General features: G+C 42.1%; 2 protein-coding genes across 4 annotated transcripts; both read right to left on the bottom strand.

The window, feature by feature from the left end:
* Nucleotides 1-1,103: 1,103 nt before the first annotated feature.
* tasorb (transcription activation suppressor b) lies at nucleotides 1,104-18,631 on the bottom strand. 2 transcript variants are annotated; one of them, XM_017305914.1, is made up of 23 exons: nucleotides 18,200-18,631; nucleotides 16,702-16,847; nucleotides 16,492-16,584; nucleotides 15,703-15,775; nucleotides 15,423-15,514; nucleotides 15,201-15,335; nucleotides 14,995-15,119; nucleotides 14,852-14,883; nucleotides 14,481-14,586; nucleotides 14,222-14,325; nucleotides 13,991-14,100; nucleotides 12,980-13,052; nucleotides 12,784-12,858; nucleotides 11,666-12,529; nucleotides 9,589-9,899; nucleotides 9,399-9,501; nucleotides 7,767-8,596; nucleotides 6,342-6,464; nucleotides 5,955-6,114; nucleotides 4,882-4,990; nucleotides 4,151-4,329; nucleotides 3,000-3,134; nucleotides 1,104-2,871 (listed from the first exon to the last, which is right to left on the bottom strand). In XM_017305914.1, the coding sequence occupies exons 1-23, from the start codon at nucleotides 18,501-18,503 to the stop codon at nucleotides 1,628-1,630; spliced, it is 5,526 nt and encodes a 1,841-aa protein (XP_017161403.1). In that variant the 5' UTR covers nucleotides 18,504-18,631; the 3' UTR covers nucleotides 1,104-1,627. The 2 variants fall into 2 exon arrangements, with proteins under 2 accessions (XP_017161403.1, XP_008412162.1); XM_008413940.2 differs by having other exon boundaries at nucleotides 1,104-2,874.
* A 418-nt stretch (nucleotides 18,632-19,049) lies between these two features.
* On the bottom strand, nucleotides 19,050-24,336 carry asb14b (ankyrin repeat and SOCS box containing 14b). Of its 2 annotated transcripts, none has more exons than XM_008413938.2 (10): nucleotides 23,622-24,336; nucleotides 22,993-23,154; nucleotides 22,156-22,208; nucleotides 21,936-22,067; nucleotides 21,687-21,845; nucleotides 21,354-21,599; nucleotides 20,917-21,085; nucleotides 20,295-20,829; nucleotides 20,049-20,202; nucleotides 19,050-19,930 (listed from the first exon to the last, which is right to left on the bottom strand). In XM_008413938.2, exons 1-10 carry the CDS (start codon nucleotides 23,690-23,692, stop codon nucleotides 19,755-19,757), a joined length of 1,857 nt encoding a protein of 618 aa, XP_008412160.1. In that variant the 5' UTR covers nucleotides 23,693-24,336; the 3' UTR covers nucleotides 19,050-19,754. The 2 variants fall into 2 exon arrangements, with proteins under 2 accessions (XP_008412160.1, XP_008412161.1); XM_008413939.2 differs by having other exon boundaries at nucleotides 22,993-23,117; nucleotides 23,622-23,653.
* Between the last annotated feature and the right edge of the window lie 100 nt (nucleotides 24,337-24,436).

The following is a 24,436-nucleotide window of genomic DNA, read 5'->3' on the forward strand; positions in this document are numbered from 1 at the left end:
TAGCGCGGGAAGCGTGCTCTGTGAGGCGCGGGAAGCGTGCTCTGTGAGGCGGAAGCTCAGCTTGGAAACTACAGGTGTGAGGAGGCCTTTCGTGGAAAAGGCAGCAAACTAGTGAGATCAAGCCATTCTGCAAACAGAATGACTGCCAAGGGAGTCATTCTTTCACCAAACATGCATGAAAGTATCAAACCCACACTCCTGGTATGTGTAATGAGGAGATAATATGATGTAAAGCTAAAAAAAGTTGACTTTACATAATACTGTCATTTTTTTAAAAAAATGTGCCCAATACAAAAAACATATACAAGTTTTTTTTTGTATTAGGTTCAACTGAAATTATTTTTCTTGAAAATATAGAGCATGTGGTTAATTTAGTTTGCGCTACATAATTTTTTTTTTCCCTCCAACAACAATCTGTGGTGGGTTCTTTTAGGTGACTAATGCACCTAAAACTTTTAGGTGCATTAGTCACCTAAAAGTTTTAGGTGACTAATGCCCTGGAAAACTTGTATTGTATAAAACAAAGTATTTCCAAAGTGTAGAGTGGGATGTAGCAAACATGGATATTTGTGTGTGTGTGCGTGTGTGTGATGGGTGGATTTACCAGCAGCAGCATTAATGGTTTAATAGAATTTTCCTGGTTATTCTGGTATTGACAACACTTTCCAGAAATGGGCGGTTTCTTACATTTAGCGGAAAATTGCGCCCTCTGGTGTTTATTTCTATAAAACACGAGATCGTGTGAAGCGATCAAAGACCCTCCCGTCCTTACTGGACAAACGTCAACCATCGTAATTACTCTTTCAGTGGTGATAGGGCTGAGCCAGAAGCACTCAGCATGGAGTCTCAAACCGTTTCAGTGCTGCACTTCTAACAAACTGCTCAACACACAGCTCACACTGCAGGAGAATATAGATCTGGAAAGGTGCCTTTATATGTTAAGACATTTTTCCCTTCACTATTCAAAGGTTTTTATCTGAAAAATAATTGTCTGAAACCCATTTAAGCCTAGTTTTTACAGTTTTACTTCAATTTTTCAATGTTAAGTTGTTAATTTCTAAATCAAATCCACATTTTTGAGTAAAATGACAATGAGACAGAAGGTATTTTTCTTTTTTTAATGGTTTGATTGACACCGTCAAACCCATCACACAAACAGGATTTGAAATGTTTTATTTTTAATAGCATTTTGGACAAACAAATGTCAAATAAAAAAAACAAAACAAAACCAAACCAGCAAAAGTGAGATTTCATTCACTTCATTTTGTTTTTCTTTAAAAAAATACCAGCCGTTCCCCCTTTGTTCAGAAACCGTTTCAAAAACCAGAATGAACAGAAATAGTGTGGTCAATTCTGAGAAACTGGAAGGCCATAAACATTTGTTGGCAAATATAAATATAGTGGTTTGAACGGGGTCTCAAATAGATCACACGGAAAGAGTGTACAGACAGTTTTCACAACAGTAGGACACCTGGCACTGCCTGTATCAACTTTTATTAATGTAGAAAACCAGAATTAATATTTATCGCTTTAAATCAATGCTTTTATGACAAGGAAATATATACATTCAGCCAGTTCTGTCTCTGGTTTATGCTGTTTGCATTGCCCCTTTCATCCAGATGATTGTCTATTCAGGGGCGTAGTTATGAGTGTATGTGTAGTCTGTGTAGTAATTTTGTGGCCCACCCCTACCTGATGGGTAAACCCAAGGGCAGGGCCCAGTTCCACTCCCATCCCCTAGTTCCTGTCCTCGTCCTGCCCGAGGCCAGATTCCTACCGGAGGGACCCCTCTGCCTCTGAAGCCCCCTAGATGACCAGGAACCAAGGCCCCCCGCATAGGTCCGTGGTCCATATGTCCAGGAATGCCACCTATACTGCCATAACCCAAACCCCCCACTGGATGTGGAGGAAGCTTAGGTCTGGGTACAGAGCCCCCTCTGGTGGCCACTGGGAGAATGCCCACTGGAGTTCCAAGGCCCTCAGCGCCGTTCCCCTGAGTTCTACACCCCTGGGCGCCAGGTGTGCTTCCCACAGGGATCTCACCTGTTTTTGGGACGCCGCTGGGGTCCGCTGACCTGGACGTTATAGCACCCTGGCTGCAAGCAGTCTCACAGGCGCTCGTCCCCGTCGAACCCCAAATGCTTTCCCCAGATCCACTGAGTATCCTGTCGTGCTGCGTGGGGGTCCCACCAGCATTTTTAGGAATGGCCCCCAGGTACCCGGGCTGGGCCGTGTCACTGTGGTCTTTGTAAGGTAAAGCGCTGACGAGCAGGGAGGCGCCGGCTGAGATCGCTCCGCCGGCATCTGACCCGTACGGCTGCCCCTGCATCATGAAGGGAGGAGGAGGTGGAGGTTTGACTTCCAAGGGCAGGGAAGCCAGGTTTGCGAGAGGTCCCACCATGGCCATGACGGGCGGAGTCGGAAGCGCGGGAGCGGTGGTGGATGGGGGGCGGTACTCTTGCTCCTGGGTGCTGCTACAGGGCGAGGCGGGATAAGCTGGAGACGCCACATAGCTGGAGGAACCGCTGTAGGATGACCAGGAAGCAGAGGGGCACAGGAAACTCTGGTGGGTGTTGACAGGAAAACCTCCTGGTGACAAGCTGCCGATGTCTGAGCAGGCCAAGCCGATCTGGTTGGTAGCTTTGAACTGGGAGATGGCCGTTTTGAGAGAGCTGGATTCGAGTGCCGACGTTCTATCAGGGGTTGTCGGCAGGTCTGGGAGTGGAGGGCGAAAGTCTTCCTTCTCCAACTGAGGCAGCAGCTCAGGCTTATTCTTAGCCTCAACCTGTTCTAGGGGATCAGACATGGTTGGTGGCTCGCCATCATCGGAGTCTAATGACATGTCCTCCGCCTCCACACACTCATCATTCACTACTGGGAGAACAGGGGAGGGCAGAGAGAGAGGGAGAAACATAAAGCCGTGAAGGAATGAAAACAAATGAGGAAAACTGGAATCTGTGGGGTTTTTTGTGCTTAATGTTCCTGTTGATGATACTCACCAGTGGAAGGTGGTGTAGGAAGCTCATTCTGATTAATGGATCCAATCAGACTGTGGAAACCGCTCATAACATCGTCGATGCTCGCGATCACTATTCCGTTTCTAGAGTACTGCAGGAACATTTCGAATGGCCTTTCTGTTCAAACAAGAAAAACAAAAACAAAAAAAATCCACATTTGCTTTGAGTGAATCTTATAACACTAGTAAAAAAGATCAAAACTAAAGATGCACCAAACAGGCCCTTTCTGTCCTGTTTTCATGAAGGTCTCGCCTTCTGACTCCAGTTACTTTTCTAAGAACTAAAACACACAAACGAAAATTCGCTGCAGGTTCTAGGGTAGAGGTACAAATATTACATACCACAGAAATAGAGAAATGTAATATCTACATTTATGTCGCAAAGATAATCTGAATTTAAATAAACTAAAAATAAAGAGCACAAAATTGCATGCAGTCAGTTGATGCCTTACAACAACTACCAAACAGCTTTTTGCATGTCTGCTCTGGTATTTTGACGTTCATCTTTATTCATGAGACCTTGGAGAGTCTGACTTTGGAACTCGCATCATAATCTCTAGCTCCCTCTACTGGAACTCTTGCTGGATCGCTCCAAAAATGTTAGCATTACTTTAAATGAGAAGAAACGTGTTGGTGATTTTAAAAGATTGCATTAAACCTGACGAAGTATGATTAATTTTGTCGTACAAACAATGTAATGTTTGGACGTACTGAAGTAAAGCAGGAATCTTGTCATTTTACTTCAAATGTGTTTGAAGATTAGCATACTTAACCTAATATTTTATGAACTCGATAAAACATTTGTCAGTCAGATAGCCTGAGCAGTACATTGTGCTGCAGGACTGAAAACTACCTAAATCAATGACCACTCTTCATGCTGCTTGGAGGACTGTCTTTTGGGTATGAAAATATTTAACCATTTAAACTAACTTATTTATTAAGTGCCGATGGATAAATGGCGGGAAGGAACTTGTAAAAATCACAGGAAATGTGATTCAGTCTTAGCTTTGATGAATGTAAAATAAAGGGAGAAATTCTTTGTTTGATTTTTGACCATCGATCAGTTGGTTGATTTCCAAACTGTGACTGGGGAGAGAAAGACAAAATGGCGAGAGCAGAAAAAGGTTGTGATACCTGTGAGGAAGATCAGGTGCCGTTGTTGTGTGTGCTGAGCTTGGAGCTTGATGAGGCATTCCAGGTCCGGAGCCTGGCGGGACTGAGTGTCACACTCATGATACGGGAGGAACTCCACCAGGTGCTTCTTCTGGTAAGTCGTTAAAAGGTTCAAGAGACCCATGGCGTTGGCGTTTAGCCTTAAAGAGAGAGCAGTACATGAGAAACCACAGGGATGGACAATCCTTTCAAACATCAACGGTTAACAAGAGTCGGCACCAAAGCAGAATATCCTGTTCTTCCATCAACTCGTTTATCAAGACATTGCACTGAAACTGAAGAATCGGAATATTTTTATGAAGCTCAATTAATGTTCAGGGTTGAAAACATTATGGTTCCAAAAGATGTCTAAAAGTTATGAATGAGAACATAAGTATGAACTGGAGGAAAAGTGTTTCTTTGCATCTCTGCAAAGATCCAAATTGCTACTGAAGAAAAATCTTAGTCCCTGAAACAGGTGGGTGTAAATTACAGAGGACAATGTTTTGTTGTAAGAGAATTTCTTTGTTAAATGGAAAAAATGCAAACAAAAAAATGGCAAGGATAATTGTTATCTTTATTCTGTCACTCTGGGTTAGTATTTGATGATTAAGTTGCTTCCCTTCGGTGACAGACTAAAAAGAGAAAAAATAAATAAAGAAAGAAAGGCAGAGTTGTGTGCCACTGCTGTGGTTCATGAGCTCCATACTGACCTGCCCAGCTCTTTAAGCTTCTTCTGGGACTTGCAGTGAACCTTCCACTGCCAGGGATGTTCAGGAGTGCTCTGTTCCTCCAAGAACTTGAGCAGCCCCTGCAAACGGTCTACACAGAGCAAGCAAAGACATCCGCATTCATTAGCGTCACTGCTGTGAACTTTTCTCTAGCTTTAATTTCCCCATCTGAAAGGCTTTTCACTCAACAGACAATCCCTGCAGACTAAAACACAACAAACCCAGCAGGTAGTAAAGATCTAAAGCGAGGCATGGCAACTATTGCCTTGGAAACTTACAAAGCAGTAACGGCGCATTATCTGATGCACGGCGTCCTGCATGTTTGTTCTTAATCATGAAAAAGAATGATATTGACACTTGTCTAGACATAAATGAGAGGCAGCAGACAGATTGCTAAGAATTTAGTTTTAGCTACAGAAGAGGTGAACAATGTCAGCAGTATTTTGTTAATGATAGGCAAAGGACATGAAATTTTAATTTTGTCCAAAATTTTTGCGAGAGTATCATTTGTGTGTGGGTGTCGTGAAAATGTATCTATATTCCCACTGTGGCCGTGGAAGTTGCAATCGAATTTTGAATTGACTAAAAATTCTCAGCCCAAACGCAAACTGATCACTTCCAGCCTAATAAAGAGGTCTGCTTCACAGAAAATATCTACACATAAAATCTTGCATTTAAAACTTGATCAAAAGTAATTACTCTACTGTATCATTTACAAAATGGGTGCCAATAAACAACATCTAAGGAGTCTGGGCATGTAAAGCTTTGTCACAAACATTTGTGGCGCCCAAAACCAGCAGCCTTCATTTCTTCTAAATTGATTTCAAAAAGCCCATGCTGGCTGCAGCTGAGGCTCTGATGTAGTAATTACACACAGTTTTATTTCGATACAGCCTTTCATACAAACAAGGACGAATGAAAGCGGTGGACCTGGTCAAGTAGATTTCATAACCGAGTGCAAACATAAAAAAAAAAAAATTTAAATAAAAAAAAAAAATCCAGCCTCAACGTTCTCATTCTGCTTCTTTGCTCCTGCGATAAAGAGCCAGACCTACCCTGCGTGATCAGATCAGGGTTTAGGACGAACTCGTCAGACACCATAAAGCCCCCCGACACAAACAGCTCGTTGTACGTGTGGTTCTTCACGTCGTCCAGAGAGTCCACTCCAGCAAAGCTCACTGAAGGCAGCTTCTTCAGGGACACCAGAGCTGGAATCTGCAGCGAGACGAGTCATGTTCATTTTCAGAATAATCCGAAAATAAAAGTCACGCAGCTTTCATCACTTGAGGCTGTAATGTCATTGTCATGGATGTTTGCTCCAGGAGCTTGGACAGCATCGCTTTTTTACTGCGCGTTTACGTTTAGGCGCAAGTATTGCAGTGAACACAGAGATAAAGACTGGGAAGTGGAAGACAGGCAGCATGAGGGGAAAACTACTGAACCTTGTGCACGTGTGCAGCGATGTCCTCGTTCCTGATGATGATGAGGAGCTTGTCCAAACTTCCACTGTTTTCTAGAAACGTCTGCGGGCTGCACTCGCTGTTGCCGAGACTTTTCAAGTACTCCTTTGTGACAGACAGGAGAGACGTCTTGTTAGAGGCAGAAAGACAAAATGACTGTTCTCCTCCGTTACACCTTCAACAATGAGTGACAGATACACAAAGTACAGCACCGAGACAGGAAAACAGGAAGAATCCTGCCTGCGCTTCAGACATATGCACTTCATTTGTAAACATCCGCGTGTGCAGACTGCAGCAGAGGCTCGGGAATTAATTAAGATATGGAGAAATATGCAAACATTGCATCAATTAAATTAGGAATGCAACTAAAATCATCTGGAGATTTTTTTTTTCTTAGGAAATAGAAAAGGTGTATAGTTAGAAATAGAAATTGTCATTTAAAAACTCTAAAGMCCAGYTTTTTTTTTTTTTTTTTTTTTTTTTTWKWTTAACCAGTGAAATGCAGCAAATTATCACAGAATCTGAGTATAATTAGAACAATAACAGTTACATCTATCTGGAAAAAACTTCTAAAGAAAGCACAAAGCTGATTGATTCAGAGTAGATGCATTTTGACAGGAGCAATCTGAAGATGTTTCACTATTTCAGTCTGCAAACACACAAATCAATGGTATATGTTAATAAAAATCTGATTAAAGTTAAGGACATATATTGTGCCGCATAAATGGTGATGATCTTCAGAAAATAAATACAGGGCTGAAATGATTAACCAGATTTATAGTGACGTATCAATTATTAAAATAATCTAATATAGTAATTGATTGTCAACTGGCATGTACAGACTCAATAAAACCAATTTACTGAAAGAACACCAAACTCAGAACAGTAATTAAACCAAAAATGTAAAAAAAATAAATAAATAAAAAAATAAAAAAGTATTTATAAACATTTTGCATTTAAGATTTAAAAAAAAAAAACTTTTCTATAAATAAGTTCTGCCCAGAGCTCCACATGTTGTGTAGTTTTGATAAGTCAGTCAGGGAGGGCTGTGCTCTTCACATGTTGATAGAAATATATTTTTTAGCTGCAAATGTATACTTTTGCTAAAAAGCATATATGGCTAAAGGAAAAATCTGCAGAATGTTTCCATTTTTTTAAATCTGATTATTCATCAGAATAAGCGTCAGAATTATTGATAAAATAATCATTGGCTGCAGCCCTAATCAAATCACTTCTATATTTAGGTTTTATCCGTAGAGGGAAAAATATAATTGATAACAATCAGCAGCTCAGCACTAACAGAAAATATGCATCAGGCAAAGACAGCCTGATTGGTGCGTCTCCAACTGTAATAATAATGGAAAATGCAGAATCGCCTCATCAGTGAAAAGTCCCTCCAGCTTGTACCTTAATCTCCTTGCAGATGGTGCCGTCCTCGCCTTCTTCCCCAGAGTAGATGTAAAATTTAACCGTGTTCTTCGTCACGTCCTTGAAGATCTCCACCAGGCTGGTGAAAACCTCGGGTTTGAGCTGCCCGATGAGGCTCCCGCTGAGCAAGGTTGACCCGCCGTCCGGAGCAACGCCGGCCGACTGAGCATTTGATTCAGGAGAGTCTGCTGTGGTATGAGAGGGGGAGTAAAGCCCTCCGCCCAGATCCGGAGAGGACGCCTCCGTTTTGGCCTTGACGGACGTCGTCTCGTTGCTGACGCAGCTCGTCTTACTGCCGTCGGCCTTTGAAGCGGGGAGCTCCGCTTTCGCTTTGGAAGCCTGGACAGCCGTGGGGGCCGGGGTTGTAAGACTAGAAGTCGTCACAGGAGGGGGTGGAGCGGTGACCTTGGGGGAAGCAGGTGGAGCGGGGATCAACTTGTCCATCTTTTCACAGAGCGCTTCCACGTGTCCCTCGACAGACACGGGGAGGACGTGGGGGACAACATAGTCTGAGAAGCAGCTGCTGGGCTGCCAGCAGTGGCGCAGGGACAGGCGCGAGGGAATCTGCGAGGCATAGCTGATGCGCCGAGTCTGCATGAGGTCTCTGATGTCGGAGGCCAGGCTGTGGATCTCCTGGTTCAATATGGTGTCCAGGCTGATGGAGGGAAGGAAGGGAACTTCATCTCCAACCAACGCAGCTGCAGAACTTTTCACTTCCAGGCCAGCAGGCGTCTTGGGCTCCTGGCTGGTTTCTGCCGGCGGCGCGGCCTCGGGCTCCGGCTTGGACTCGGCGAGAGGCGGAGGTTTGTCTGCAGGAGAGCAGAGAGGGGACTCGTCACGGTGACGCCAGTTTACTTTGACAGCTTCCTAAAGTTTTAATTGGTTACACATTTATCTAACTTGAGTTGTATATAATTAGTTTTTCTGAAATTTAGCACCATTAAGGCTTTTTATCCTTATAATAGGAAATGGGTATATTTTACCTACAATTGGCTTCAGCATTGATTCTGGTTGCCTTTTTTGTAAAAGAGTTTGCAAATAAATTGTCGCCCACAGCAGTTTTTTGAAAAGCAACTAAAAATGTTATGCGTTTTTAAATTTATTTTACTGAAGTTTCTGCTTTTACTGATGTTTCATGTTTTTAGTTTCTCTTTTAAACAACGTTTTATGATCTATGTCCTGAAAGGTTCAACGCAAGTACATTGGTCAGTATGCTTTAATTGTCATAATCTATTATGAACCTTCTGATTCAAATATTTTCTTACAAGAGCTCAACAACTGGTTTGTGTCAAATCCAGGGTGCAAATTTATGATGCGTGAAACACTTACTTTGCCAATATAAAACTAAAAACATCAGTCAAATCAATGCTTTGTTTGGTACCTACCTACCCAGTTAAACAACAAAAAGTTCAGCTTCAACTGTTATCTGGGGGGTTTCACTATTAAAAAAATATTCTAAGTTACCTGGGAAAAAAAAAAAACTCAACAGCATTCAAATATGAATCACTGTCTCCTAAATAAAACTGAAGAACTACAATGGGAAACCTAAACATCTTTACGACTTCTACAGGCTGAGAAGAGACTTTTTAGGACCTTCTTTTTTTCAGTTACCTTCGCTGACAGGAACATCACCAGATATAATGTCTGTGGGCGGAGCTGATTGTATCGGCGAGTCTGAGCTTAATGGAGTCCCAGGACTACAGTCCATATCCTCCTGAACAGAAAACACAACATGTTCCAGATCCAAAACAAAAACTTTTTAACGCTGAAACGCCACTTCAATCGGCTGACTGGAGCTCACCTCAGTGTAGTTTGTCTGTGGAACCGCGTCTATTTGCACCGCAGCGGCCGAATCGGACAAAATGGACTCCATCGTTCCTGAAGTGCTGGACGATTCGCCGTGGTTCGCCAGGACGGTCATGGAGCTCTGAGCCATGGCTTTGTTGAGCGTTGCCAGGAGGATTTTGAGGAGGCGCTGCGTCTCATTGGTCGACGCGGCGTCCGTGCTGCCGCGGTTCCTCAGGTCCGTGTCGTAGATGCCCATGCTTTCCATCACCGCCGTCAGGTTGTCTCTCTGTCCGGCCTCGTCTCCGATGTCGTCCATCTGGCCAGCTAAACGAAAAAACAAATCAGACTGAATCTGGTTCTGATATTGTGAGCTCAGTAATTATATCCCTCATTGTAAACATGAAGGACAGATGTGTAATTATTTTATTCTGTTGGGAATCTAAACTACACTGCTAAAAAAACCCAAAAAAAAACACTAAACACACTAAAATAAAATCCAAACCTAGCAATAAATAATGCAGAGGGAAATCTGCATATGTAACATAGTGGAGTGCCTTAAGAACGAAATAGCAAAAATGATCAATGTATCCCACGGAGGTCTGGATTTAGAAATGCACTCAAAATAAAAGTGGGAAATCAGGTCGGAGGCTGAACCAGCTTCAGCAAAAATTCATTAAGCCCAGTCAAAACGAGGCTCAGTTGTGTGTGTGTGTGGGGGGGGGGTGTGTGTGTGGCCTCCATGTGCCTGAAGGACCTCACTGTAACACCTGGATGAGCTCCTGATGTGGCGGTCAATGTTTTGATGTTCTCCTGAGGGATCTCCTCCCAGACCTGGAGTAGAGCATCGGAACGCAACACGATGTACCACAAGTGTTCTATTGCACATGTGTAAAACTCACGGCCCCGGGACCAGGTCCGGCCCGCTTAAGTATTTATCCGTCCCTTAAGATGACGACATAAATACAACTTTCAAGATAGTGTGCTTAAACACTTGATCAAATCAAAGCCGTTTTATCTGTATGCTGCCAAATTACATAAATATGAAAAGATATTCTGTATCTCATTTCAAGAGGTACTTATCTAATGAAGAGATAGCCATTTATACATATTTTAGTTTGCTAAAGGGTGGTTTTATCAATACGTGCCGCCACAACTGGCCCTTCGAGGACATTCGTAATTTCGACGTGTCCTCCTGAAATGAAAATGAGTTTGACATTCCTACTCTGTCGGGATCAGGTGTGGGGAACGAATAAGCAGTGCCTTCATCATGCAGGAACTGCTGCTGCATGAGGGCCCACTGCACCAGCACACGGGCAGTCCGGCTACTTCTAGCTAGCACACACTGGGGACGGTGCGTCCCTCCAAAGAAATGGCCCTTCACAACACCACTGGTGAAGCTGGAGGATGTTGCGGCCAGCAAAGCGTACTCCACGCTGTCTCCAGACTGAGTGCTTCACGTGAACCTTGCTCTCATCTTTTTTTGGATGTGCCATCCAAGATGAGCAGAGCTACCTGAGTGACTCCATCTCATGCTGCCTCTAGCTGTAAACGCGCCGACAACACATAAACATGAGCAAGATGGCAGCTGGAAAGGATGAGAAAAGGTCTGTCGTCACCATTTGACAAACACTAATTGCTAATTGGCTGTTTCCACCTGCGGCCTCTTCCATTTGCACAACAGCAGGTGAAATTAATTCACACCGAGTGTCACTTCCTAACTGGACAAGTTGGTTTCACAGATGTGTAATTGACTTAGAGCTACCTCCGCTGAGAAAGCTGTGGAACATTTTGTTTCCTCTTATGTAATTCAGTCGATTGAATAAAAAAATAAATAAATAAACTAAATGAACCCAAATCGTTCTCAGCCAGGAAACCCTTCTAGGGAGTCTCTAGAAATCATGAATTTTTCAACAGAATCTGCTAAAAACGCACATTGAGCTTTCAAATTTTATAAGAACTAAATAAACATGCAAATAAAATCTTCAGACCTTCAGAAGACCTGACTTTGAAAGCAGTATGCATAATTACATGTCAAACAAACTATTAACCCATTAAATTGAAACTAAACACTTGACTGCCTCTTGTCTCACCTCTGCTGGGTTCGCCGTTGCTAAGGTGATCCGTGCGTTGGTGTTTGTTCATCCCGCCGCCAGCGTCACCTTCGAACTTCCTTTTCAGGTTGTTGGCGTCCCAGCTCCCATCCTTTTCCTGATCCTTGCCGGGTTCCTGCACCAGGTTCTTCTTGTGTAGCTGGATCAGCTTCAGCAGCTGTTTCATCTTGTCGTGATCGTACTCGCTCTGGGACAGCCGCCCCTTCTGAGGCTCCATGTGGGGCTTGGGCTGCAGCTGGGCGCCGTTTGAATGCGTCACGTCTTGCCTCCGTTTGGCGCTTTCAGGAGGGACTTTCTCCTGGGGGAGCTTCTCGAGGGAGACCCTCTCTGCCCGGTCCGAGCCTCGGTCCGAGCCTCCCCAGTCCGAAACGGGGCTGTACTCCACTGGGACTGGAAGAGGAGCACAAACAGGAACCGGAATAGGTGCGGGTGCAGGTGCAGGTGCAGGTGGGGGTACAGGCGGAGGAACGGGGGCAGGGTTCTTTATTCGTTCAATCGTGTCTCGTGCCTTGCCCAGAGGTAAAAAGTAGTTAGCCGAGTTGTGGACGTATGACCGTAGCACGGCGTCCATGTTGAATTTAGGTCTAGGCACCGAGAGAGGGCTCGCCCTTTCGTCAAAACTGTTTTTGTAGTCGGGCAGAATGAAAGGCCGCACCGTTCCCGACTCGATGCGCGTCAGGTAATCTGTGGCTTGCCGTTCCACCCCGAGACTCAGCTCCTTGCCCGGGTTCGGACGCAGCTTAAACAAGGCATAATGTAGTGCAGGAATAAAAGGCTCCATAGTGGACAGGAAGGCCGGCTGGGGCTCCACCGTCAGCGGCTCTGGCTCCGACAGCCTTGAAGCTGCAACAGAGGAGTGGATGTCAGGGTCAGCGGCCGACTCGGCTCTACCAGCTGCACCTTAGCACAGCTGAAAAGGTTGAGCAATTAAAAGTCTCTACATCTTCTTCATAAACAGAAGGAAAGGTTTCCCAGAAAAATGTCACAATTACATGAAAGAACGTTACTACAGAGATGTTACGCTATGAGCGTCATAAAAGCTCATCACAAAACATCCTGGTTGTTCAGAGGCCACGTTCACAGAGAATTTGACTTACAATACTTCACTACCATCCTGGACTCCTGAAAGATGAATAACGCTTGCAGCTTCTTCTCCATCCGCCCCCGTCGCTCTGGAAAACAAACGGCAGCTTTTTTAAAAGCTGATCCCTCACCGAAGGCAACAAGTAGGTGGTTCGGCTGACAGAGATTTATTAGAGAACAGGAGGAAAGCACAGAAAATCTTTCCGGTACCTTTTGACTCAACCATCTGAGCTGAGGACAACAGGAAGAGGAAGCCCCTGTCAAACAAGGACTTCACCAGCACCTGGACACACCGAGCAGATCATTTTGTTACACAACGCCTGTTTTCTTATAAAATAATAAACACAGTAATGCCAACTTTTATTTAATTAATTTAAACCCGGGAGGAGCAAATGCATTTCCCTGTCTGAACATTGGTTATAAGGTCATTCTGAAAGACGCACCAATCAGATTTTTAAAAGCTAGCTCTGATTTTGACTTTTCTTTGAAGACTGAAATAAAACAATCCAGTTTGGCCGACTTGAAATGTTCTTTCCAAGGACCACCCAAAAACCCACTCTGTTCTTAACAAATGTAAAGAGAACTAACATTCAGCATGAAGAAAAGTAACATTCCCAGGTCCCGTATAGATGTGCTACTTTTATATGAAACGCCAAAAAATAAAAAGGTTACAAGATTCTCCCCATTCATGCATGAAAGCAGAAATATCTTATGTCAAAATATTTTTTCACCATTAATCTTCAGGGGGAAAAAAAACACCTTTGTAAAATAAAGTCTTAATTTTCTCAACAGAAAACCAGTTGTCTCTGGTCAGTGAAAATTTACAAAGATATTTGTAAGTATTGAAAAGAATTACAACGCATCCTTATGTGACAGAAAACAAGCACCTAAATCATTTTTTTAGCAAGACTATAAACAAATTAAATGGTTGGACTTTAGTGTTTCAGATTGGCATTACAAATGCTCTGTTTTGGTCACAACCCAAATTCTCAGTGTATCCCCAGTGATCGGTTTGTTTTTAAATGAATGAGAACATGTTTCTTTATGCATCGACAAACTGGGAAAGGTGTATTTTCAGTTTTCATCCATTTATTTTTTTATGAATATTTGAGCCAATCCATCTATATCGCTGGCAGATTACTTGGTGCATCAATAGTCGTTTTATTTATTCTGTTGATTATGTCTCAAATAAAAAGCCTGGGTAATGGATAAACATCTCACCATTCGATCCCTCTCCAGTTTGTTGATCAGTGCTGCCAGACTGCCGCTGGTTGCTTTACCTTTTCCTTCTGCCACCTCAAACAGGCTGCAGGACATCCCACACTTCATCACTGCAGACAAAACGACACACAGCTCATCTATAGTTATTTTCAATTATACAAAGCACACACTGCATTTGAACTAAAGCTCATCTAGTTTGACAATGGATGTAAACGTGTGTGCGCTGCTGACCTTCCCGTGATATACTGTAGGTGTCCCAGGAAAACAAAAAAGGAGGGATCTTCCTCTTCACCTGATCCAGCTGCATGCCTTGATTCATCTCCAACTTCTCACGCCTGCAGAGAACAGTAACCGCTCAGCGATTCCTCATGTTACGCAGGCATTTTATTCTTTTTTTACATTTCTTTTCATCTCACATGTAAGAATATGTGCAGCGTTAAAGTTCAGCTGAAAGAGGCTTTAATGATTAACAGAGAAAAGGAATACTTGCAATTTGAAAGGAAGGTAGGGACGTGAAAAGGACCGTAAGCAGACTGGGAATAACTCCTGGCCCTTGTTGACCAGCGGGCCACTCCACACTGTGTAGCAGCTCTTCCCTGCAACACCATCAGCGTCACAGGTCAAACAGTCAGAAATGAAACAAAAACCACATGACCGTAAAGCTGTGGGTGAATATGCCGCTAAAAAAACCAGACTAACTGATTTTTATTTTTTTTTGCACTAAATACTGAGCCCAACTTCACAATCATCAAACATGCTTTTCTTTTAAGATTCATGGGTTAGATTTAGATGTAAAACTGTTGTATAGCTGAACAGGAAAAACTGGAAATATGGAGTCACTAAAAAAAAAATAAAAAATACCTCTACTTCCTTCAGGAGAAATAGTGTTGAACCTGTTCAAAAGAGAATCTGGATGTTTATATATGGAAACAGATATTAAACAAGCCAAGCAAGCTTCCTAGAGATGCTTGCGGGGCGTCACCATTTCCTGCAGGATAACGTACCTGTGTGCAGCCATAGGAGATGCTGCAACCTCCTTGCCTTTGTACTGAAAGGAAACCACGGCGTAGGGGCACACGTGCCTGGGCCGCGGTTTGATCTCATCGAACGCAAACTCGAAAAAATATTGCTGCAAAAACACGCAGTTTTAGAGAAGCTAAAGCGATTGCAGAAAATAGAAGCGCATAAAAAAATATGAGCCGGCATTCACCTGCGTGAGCTCAAAAGCTCTATATGACAGCAAAGACGTGACCCTGTTGGCACTTTTGGACAAGTGACAGTCGAACTTGGGTGAAAGTTCGATGGCGTTCTTAGGCATGTTCTCGTGGATGTGCTTTATTCGTCCCTGAGAAGTAAAACAGAACGACGGGCTAGAAGCTTCACCTGTTTAATAAAGAGCGAGGAAAACGACACAAAACGACGTCGGCCTTACCCTCATGACTTTAAGGATGATCATATCTCCAAACGAACCCACTTCCAAAGGATTTATTTGTAATAAATCTGAGTATTTAGAGAGATAAACACCTGCATTGGAAGTAAACAACACAAAAAAAAACATTACCACAAAACATTGGAAAAATTAACAGACGTCATTCATTCCGTTTCTACTGACGCAGATCTGTTGTTGTTGCATTTTGAAAACAGCTGCTGGAACATTACAAGTGTTCAAGCACATTTTATCTCAAACGGGACAATAAAAGAGAAGAGCTTACCCACTGATGGATTTCCTAATGTTGTAATCCTGCAGTGTCCTACTGACAATCCCTTCTCACAGATCCACTGGAGCTGGATGGAAAAAACAAAACAACACTTAGAAAGTTTTTTTTATCTAACTGACCAATATCTGATTAATTGGACCGATTTTATTTAATACTTTTAGATTAAATGGATCCGTTCGTATGGTAAGGTGCCTTAAGAGGACATTTATTTTTAAATGCCACGAGAAATTCACTTAATTTTTCGGGACCATTCCGATTTAAATTTAAGACCTTTATAAATTATGCTTAAAAAACACTGAATAAGTTAACTTAATAATGTCTTAACAATAACTTACACTGGCTCACGCTCCTTGTTTTTGGCTCTGGTATGCAACTATAGTGTAACCATCATAATGGTTATCAACACATTTTTGCCAACACTGATATTTGTAAAATACAAAGTGTTCAGAGGAAGATGGCAGTGGATAAGGTAACAAGAATGTTATTATTTTTCCATTTTTAATTCCCTAAAAAAAAACAAAAAAAAACAACATGCCAAAAACAACAAATTAGTCAACTGAAGAAGCAAAGGAAGCACACATTTAATATGTAAATAAATGAAAATTAAGATTTAAGATGAGAAATCTGGACATATTGGATTATTTTGAAGGCCCAAAACTGAGGTAATAACATGTAAGGCTTTGCATGATTTTTTAAGACAAGTAAGCAGATGCCCCCGGAAGAAATCAAACACCTCTAGTAACTTTTCGAACCACTGGATTGTAGCTTTCGAAGCAAACTAACCTTGGATTTGTCTGGAAAAAGGAAGCAGTACGACTCTGCAAGCTCTTGATCGGTTCGCCCCTCCTGCTTCATTTCTCGCCGCTTCTCAATGAACTGGCAACAAAAATGAGGCGAGAAGTTCAATAACACGCGGCAAACCGAATCTCTAAACGACGATGCACGTGCAAGCAGCGATTTAAAGTTTTTATGCGAGCGAGGACTCTGACCAACCTCCTTCTCCAGCAGCTCGTTGTGAATCAGCCTGGCCTTACAGTAGGAGAAGCTCCCGCGCGACGTTGCGTCCAAGTAAAAGGAGGAGATGATCTTCACAAGGTCCTCGAACTCCCGACTGTCAGGCGGCAAAAACTGGTACAGACCTGCACACAGATGTTCACAAGTGAATCAGTGCAATAGTAAGCTGTGCCGGACAGCATGTTACAATACACAGAACAAACAGAACATGAGCTGAAAATCGATACAAACCGTGGACATTTAAAATAGCAAATATTCTATGCGACTGGCCAAATTGTTTTTGCAGTGTGACTGTGCTACATTTTTAACATAAAATCACATCAACTATTAAAGTCAAGGATTCCTGTATGATTTAATTCAAATTATTGCCCAGATCCGATGAACCACACAGCAAAACGAAAAGTATAAACCTGTTCATTATGGCAAATTGTAAAATCTATGATTCTGCATGGTTTACACCTCAAGTCAAATATCCATTTGAGTGTTCAAACTAATCTCATCAAAAGAAGTTAGTTCAGAAAATCTCCAACTCACCCTCAAACTGTTGCATAGTAACATGCAACAGTTACTATGAATCAACTGCATCTATAACCTTACACCAGCCTTAATTGACACACTATATCAATTCAAGTGCAAGCAAACACTTGCAGTCCCAATGCCTCCATCTGTGGAGTAACAGATCATACAAAACTCTCATTACATGAAAAAAAGATGAAGACAAGCTCACACTGTACACCAGTTTTGCATTTAAGCTCAAAGATGTACATTGTTTTATTTTTTAAAGAGGGAGATATTACAAGAGCAGAATCTAAAGTGACTTCACGCTAAAGACTTCTTCTAAACTTCTGCATTTATAAACATCTATTGGCGTTTAAAAAATGTTCMCACTTTGCTATGTGGACTTCCACATTTCAAAAGGATGAGGGCCATCACTGGAAGCTGCATGTACAGGCTAATGCACAGAGGGATGCTGTGATGAAGTGCTTAGAAAGAGGGACGCTCTGTTACCAGGGTTCGGATGAATTAAGGGGAGTCCGGCTTTGAAATGGGTTTGGGTTGACTCATGGGGTGGATTAAGCCATGCCCTTCAGTGAGGTCAAAGAGACACCCACATGTCGATAGGTGATGGCTGCAACACATTCGCGCTGAAGCACACATTCAGGCGGACCACGGTTCCCGGAAAAGCTGCAGAACCCAAACAACGTTTGCTTTCATATGGTCACTCCTCAGATGCTCAGCTTCCAGGCGTAACACTGCTGCCCGCTGGTAATCTGAGCCTTACCCACCAACGCTAGCGTTATGTCTGCAAACAGTTCTACCCGTGTGTAATCGAATGTGAATGTGACTAAATAGGACGAATCTTTTCAGCAGAATTCAATAAACCTGCGGAACCCAACAGCTAGCTAGCAGGCTAACAGCAGTTAGAATTATGAAAGCAGGACAGGCTCCGTTCAAAATAGCAGCTACATGGCAACACCTTTCCGTTCTCTCGTCTTCCTCGGAATCTGGAAATTTTTCCGTGGCAGCTCTTCGCTCGATCTCTGCGCCGGCAAGGGAGACCTGCTGGAGCTCCGGGCGTCCGCCAGCACGCTCCTGCGCCGTTCTGGGGCTTCTTGTACGGGCATTACACCGTCTCTGCATCCAGGCTGATCGCCATTTTGGTTGGCTGTGGCCGAAGTGGCGGCTGAATTCTTGTCGGCTTCGCCACCCTCCGGGAGCGGCTCGCCTGTCTCCGCGCATTCTGAGTCCGCCTTTCCCGCAGCCTTGGGGTTCAGGGCCATTTTGGGGCAGCGTGCGCTCGGTAAAGGCTTTGTAGCTCTGACGATTACGACGCCGCTTTCCACACACTCGCCTCTTCACCCTGCCTCCGCCATTGTAAAAATGACGTTCACGTTCTTCTCCACCACTGCAAAACGTTGCCGTCACTGTTTACATGCCAGAAAATCCACACCCCCTAACGGCCAGAGGGGGTAGTGCAAGAATGGATGTTTTGAGAAGCATGATGAACGGATGTGAAAGTGAAAATAGTTTTCACACTTTACAAAACTCAGTTATAACATTGGATGCTACAAAATGCTCCACAGTCAATATATTTATAAATTTTATAAATTCCTGTTTGCAAGCAATTATTATTCATTGTAATGATGTTTTCCAGTTATCTGGGTCTTTAAGTTCAATCTTTCTCTTGTTTTTCAACACTTATGATGAGTCCCATGTCCTTTCCGTCGGCGTTTAATTCAGTCAACGATTAAAATGGACATCACCACTTCTCATTATACATTCCCTGCAAGCAGTTGTCATTTTCAAATGATTGTTGAAGACCAAAAAATGATATGCTGGTTTTAATTTAATTTTGCAACCTTGATAAGAACTAAAAACAATACAAAATACACTGGCATGCATCAAACTGCACATTCCAACGGGTGTTCTTGAAATGTAATTAAAGTTAAATACGTTATTTGTGTTAACTTAAATGAAAAAAAACAACAACAATAACATGAACAGGGAGCACATCAAGCTAGTTATTGCTTGGTTTGTTGTGCCATTAAAAATATGCCTGTTTAAAATTGTAAACACAGCTCCTCCCCTTTTTTCAGGCAGTTATTAGACCTCTGCATACTAAAAAAACTAACAAAAATAAAACAACAGAGGCACCTTATGACAAAGACAAGTATTTTTTCACATAAAAAAACAGAGAGAATATGGGAAATATGAATTACCCTTAAAGCCTACCTGTAAATACCAACGTAGGAAGTGAACGAAACCTTTACATTTATTCCACAAATGCAGTTCTTCCTTCCACCACAGAGTAGTGCTATAAAAGCAGATGTATTCAATGCAGGCACATAGTATTGTGCCTGCATTGATCTTTTTTGTCCTTAGGAAACCCCAGCCAAAACAACACTGATGAAAAGGAATGAATCACTCTATAAGATTTTAGTCATAAGATCTAATTATGGTAAAATGGCAGAAATGTTAACAGGAACTTATCAGACATGCTGATATCAATAACATCTTAGACTTTGTCTTCTTCAGAGGTTAACCATGCTCCCCCTACTGTAAACATCAAACTCCTTAAAACGTAGATAGTCTTTCAGTCTGGGAGGAAGAGGAAGGAAGTTGACAAAAACTGGGGCTCTCAAGCGCAGACGGCTGAGGTGCTCCCTTATCCTCAACCGACACAGGTGCTTCAGGCTCCGTGTGTTTCCTGTCAGTCAAAAAGAAAATAAACAAAAGCAGTGAGTGCACTTTAGGGCACATCTTTTCTGACAAGTTAAAGAAAAAAAGAAAGATAATCCATCCATCATAGATAGAAAAGTTCTCACTTTGAATATGACATATTTCTGACCACTGCTTCTGCTGCTGCAATGTCTCTTTCAGTTTAGGGCAGAATGAGACATGGTCAGTGTAGTCCAGCATGATGCGCACAACCTGACCGGACAAGGGCTTCAACCATGACACTGTTATAACCTCACAGAACTGTGAAGGGTTAAAAAGGCATTGGATACTTAAATGTCAATCTGAAAAAGCCGTCTCCTTTTACCAATCTTACTTTCATGCAAGTGTCTCACCACCATGTCTTTGATGACTGAGGTTGTCCAAGGAGCGTAGTCATGAGAACTGTCCCCATATGGACAGTCAAAGCAGCGCATAACATCATAACCGTGGTTCAGAATCATCCTCAGCATAACTTCATCCTTCAAGGCATATTGCAGAGCTGAGGGGAAGTGAGTGGTGTTGACCCGGGAGTAGTAGTTGACATTTGCTCCGTATTTTAGCAAGGTGTTGATAAGTTCATAGTTGCCCTGTCTGAGGGCCACCTGCAGGCACTTGACAGGATCCTGGTTCACCATTGCTCCACCCTCTAGCAGTAAGCGGGCGCAATGAAGGTCGTTGTTGGACACTGCAAAAAAGAGGGCGGACCTGCGCTCATCGTCGTAACTGCGGCGCACTCTTGGGTGCAACATAAAGTTTGGGTCGAAGCCAGATTTGAGCAGAATTTCTAAACACTGGACATGTCCTCCAGCAGCAGCAGAATGAAGTGGACTCATTCCACTTTCTTTGATAGCCTGTAGGTTGGTGACTGGGATGAGGATTTCCAGTGCCCTGTTAGAGTCAATGTCTAGTGTTAATATTGAATATTAGTTGGAAACTTGTCTGGAAAACGAGAAAGTGAATTTTGATATTCCTTACAGTCTGTGTCCATGGTATGCCACACGATGAATTGGCAGGTGCCCACTGTAAAGAGGAAGGTTGGGATCTGCCCCGTGGTCCAGGAGCAAGGAGATGATATCAGGGTTTCCTGAAGCTGCTGCATCAAATAACACAGTACCAGACTCCGACTCTGACCTCACATGGGCTCCTGAAATATAATATAGGCGCCATAAAGACACATATTGAAAAAGTAATTTGTGATTTTATGGCTCTTATTATTTGCAGTCAAGAGAGGCAGAATGAGATTTCTTGGTGTTTGCAGGATGAAGGTTATATAAGCATTTCTCACAAATCTTGTCTGTGCAAATGATTGATATGTAGTTTGACTTATGCATTTGTTTCTTTTGAATTAGCCAACCATTACCCTTCACAAGCTTCGCAGGAAGCCAAAAAGGAATATACATCGCCTTATTTACCTTTTTCCAACACAGTCTCCACCACATTCAGATGTCCGTTCTGTGCAGCCAACGCAAGTGGAGTTTTCGTTTTAACATCAAGTGCATTCGGATTGGCACCCGACTCCAACAGCAAGTACACAAAGTTCTCCAAACCCAAAAATGCAGACTCATGTAGAGCGGTCCTGTTTAGTGGTCCTGTTTGGTCTACTTTGGCATTGTACCGAAGCAAAAGGGTGGCTAAGTCATACTGGTCATTTAGAATAGCTTTGAGTCAAAGAGAAGGGGAGGAAAAACAACAGTCAGAATAATAGGACAAAGGTTAGCATGGTAAAATGAGCAGATGTTTGATACCTGCCACCAATGGAGAGTCCTGCTCATCATTTTGAACATCTGGGCTGCAGCCATTCTGTAACAGGAATGTGGCGTTCTGTCTCTGCCCATGAACCACAGCAAGAAACAGCGGTGTCTCACCCTTCAGAGTGCGACACTGAGCTGCTCCCGGGGGTGATGCTGGAAGAAAATACCCAGAAGTGAATCAACAAGTAAGACACACTGGAAAATAAGGCTTTCTACAGTCAAATGTTTTAGCTGTGTTCTCACCTGAAAATATAATCTCCAGTATTCTTTTGTTATCCTGCACTGCAGCCTCATGCAGTGGGATCCATCCCCTCTCATCAACTCTAGACAGAGTCTCAGGTTGCTCTGCTAGTCTATCCAGTGCAATCTCATCCCCTAAATATGAAAATTCAGAACTTCTGATGTTTTACGTTTCTCTGAATAAGATCTTAAAAAGTAAAAAAAAAAAAAAAGATGAGCTTACCCTCCTTGATAGCTTTGAAAATCTCATCAGGGTCTGTGCTGGGCTTCAGATCACTAGTGAATAAGTAATTGCAAACATACAAATGAGCATTTAAATTTAGATTCAGCTGGTACAATAAATATTGTATGTGTCAACATTTTCTCAGTAAATGTTTCAAATAAAATCCCCCCCAAAAAATTTGTGTTAAAAATGGAAGCACAAGCACAAGCAAGTCCTAAATGTATTATTTTCACAAGTTTTCAATTGGATTTATGTTGTATGACTGACTGAACCGTTCTGACAACATTTGCTCTCTTTCTCTAAAAACAGCCAACAATTTCCTCAGCTGTATTTTGGATCCTTGTCTCATTTATTTATGTATTATTTATTTAGGCCATCTGTATTAAAAATAGTCCCTCCAAATTATTTGTCTTTCTGTAGCACTGAGTAATCATTTGCTGTTGAACAGTTCTTCTGATTCTTTTTGTCTCACTTGTGAGAAATCTTTAAAGGAGTCCCTTGAGGTTGTTGAGCTAAGGTGATTTTCTTTTCCTTCTCTCTTCCAGATCCCACAGCAGGGCTTACCATAACAGGTCAAGAGGGTGTTGAGAGAGCTATTCAATCCATCACACATTTCCAGTGTTAATTAGAAACCTATTTGAAGGCCACTGATTAGGAATAAAGAATATTGTCCATGCCCACTCATGTTTAAAGGCTCACAGAGGGAATAATTCAGCTATCTGGGGGTGAATTTCATCTCACTATATATTAAAAATATCTATTTACTGAGAAGAAAGTTGGCATGTACGGTATTTATTTTTCTCCATTTAGCTTAATCAAAACATATGAGATTCTAACCTCGGATTCAACCCTTTGAGTTTTCTATACTGATTCAGACTCTGTTCAATTATGAATTGCGTCGCCTCATCTTCGTCCAGGTCATCCTCTGACTGATAAAAGTCATCTCCTGTTTCAGAGCTCATCTGATTGTCAGGGAAAAACAGTGTAGATAAAGGTGCTCTGAAGGAAACATCCAATAAGCAAACAATAACTTATGTATACATGTGACATTAACATTTGCAGTCCTGAGGAAACAATACATTCCAGTCAAGATAGAAATAGAAGTAGGCATACTTTTAGCTGCATCAAGTACATCCAGGATATTTATAATCAATATTCCTTTGCAAGTTGTTGTACCAAACCCAATAACTGTTCAAGCAGATGTCCAGAGAATAAACAGTATGTTTCATAAAGCTCAAAGCAAAAGCATGAAGATTTTTCAACATATATTTGACTTGATAGCATTTGTTACAGTAATCTCAATGTAACAGAAGAAGTGTCGGGAAAGACACCAAAAGTGAAATCAAATTCCTACATCAGAGCACAGAAATGTAAAATGACAAAAGTACATCTCACAAGGTTAGAGACCCATAGCATTGACACATTAATTTAACCATGTAAAATGTTTTTCAGTGTTCAGTGTTTACCTCAAGCAAAATGGCTGTTCTCCCCTGGCAGTTTTCACACTAGCAGCCAATGGGGTCCTAAGTGCACACATATACTGCAGCTATTTATAGTCCCTCCCACCATGAATATCAGATCACAGGGTTTTTACAAACAGCACCCCACTCTGACCCACTTAACACTGTAAACAGCTGACCAGTTTAAAGATATCTTCAAATGTTGCTTACCTGATGTCTTCATGAAGTTCTCGATGACAAAAACAAAAAGATATTGACCTTTCAAACTCTACATAGATTGATTTGAAATCATAGTTGTTTAATTTGTGTACGTTACCAACATTTGAGCTTACATACCTATGGTGTGTGTAACCTAACAGACCTAATCATCAGACGATAAGTTATTATTTTTTTCTGGAAGAGCGCAGGTTTTACAACCTTGTGTTTCTAGCAAAACTTGTTTCGCAACATTAAAACTCCATGACTGTGATTTTCATTCAGTACATGTCTTCAACTACACAAAGCAATTTAAAACTTTTCATTGCAAAACTCAGTGGAAATACTGAAAAATGTGCCCCTTTTGAGTGTCTCATCATGTGAGTACTTGTGACTTAATTCCTAAAATTATCATGCATGGCAGAACTTTGGTGAAAAAATACAGTCTGTGCAAAGATCAAATTGAAGCATTCAAGATATTTCCATTAATTGATAAATAATATTGTAGACTATTTGTGTGTGTGTTTTTACGTCAATTCCAACTTTGTTTTTTTGTATTATAGTAACTACTCGGAAAAAAAGTCCTACCAAACAGTATCTCACAGACATACTTGACAACTTGTCAA

This window comes from Poecilia reticulata, linkage group LG7 (genome assembly GCF_000633615.1).
Source record: "Poecilia reticulata strain Guanapo linkage group LG7, Guppy_female_1.0+MT, whole genome shotgun sequence".
In the NCBI taxonomy this organism is placed as follows: domain Eukaryota; kingdom Metazoa; phylum Chordata; class Actinopteri; order Cyprinodontiformes; family Poeciliidae; genus Poecilia; species Poecilia reticulata.

Bases quoted from the DNA above. Each gene is read 5' to 3' on its own strand.
- tasorb (XM_008413940.2), bottom strand. From the start codon at position 18,503: ATGGCCCTGAACCCCAAGGCTGCGGGAAAGGCGGACTCAGAATGCGCG. The intron at 15,515-15,702 runs GTAAGCTCTTCT...CTTCCAATGCAG, and splicing joins ATTAGGAAATCCATCAGTGG to GTGTTTATCTCTCTAAATAC. The intron at 2,875-2,999 runs GTGAGTATCATC...CTGTTCTCCCAG, and splicing joins TCCTACACCACCTTCCACTG to TAGTGAATGATGAGTGTGTG.
- asb14b (XM_008413938.2), bottom strand. From the start codon at position 23,692: ATGTGTGCACTTAGGACCCCATTGGCTGCTAGTGTGAAAACTGCCAGG. The intron at 23,155-23,621 runs GTAAACACTGAA...TGTTTCCTTCAG, and splicing joins GAACAGCCATTTTGCTTGAG to AGCACCTTTATCTACACTGT. The intron at 21,846-21,935 runs GTGAGAACACAG...ATTTTCTTCCAG, and splicing joins ACTGGAGATTATATTTTCAG to CATCACCCCCGGGAGCAGCT.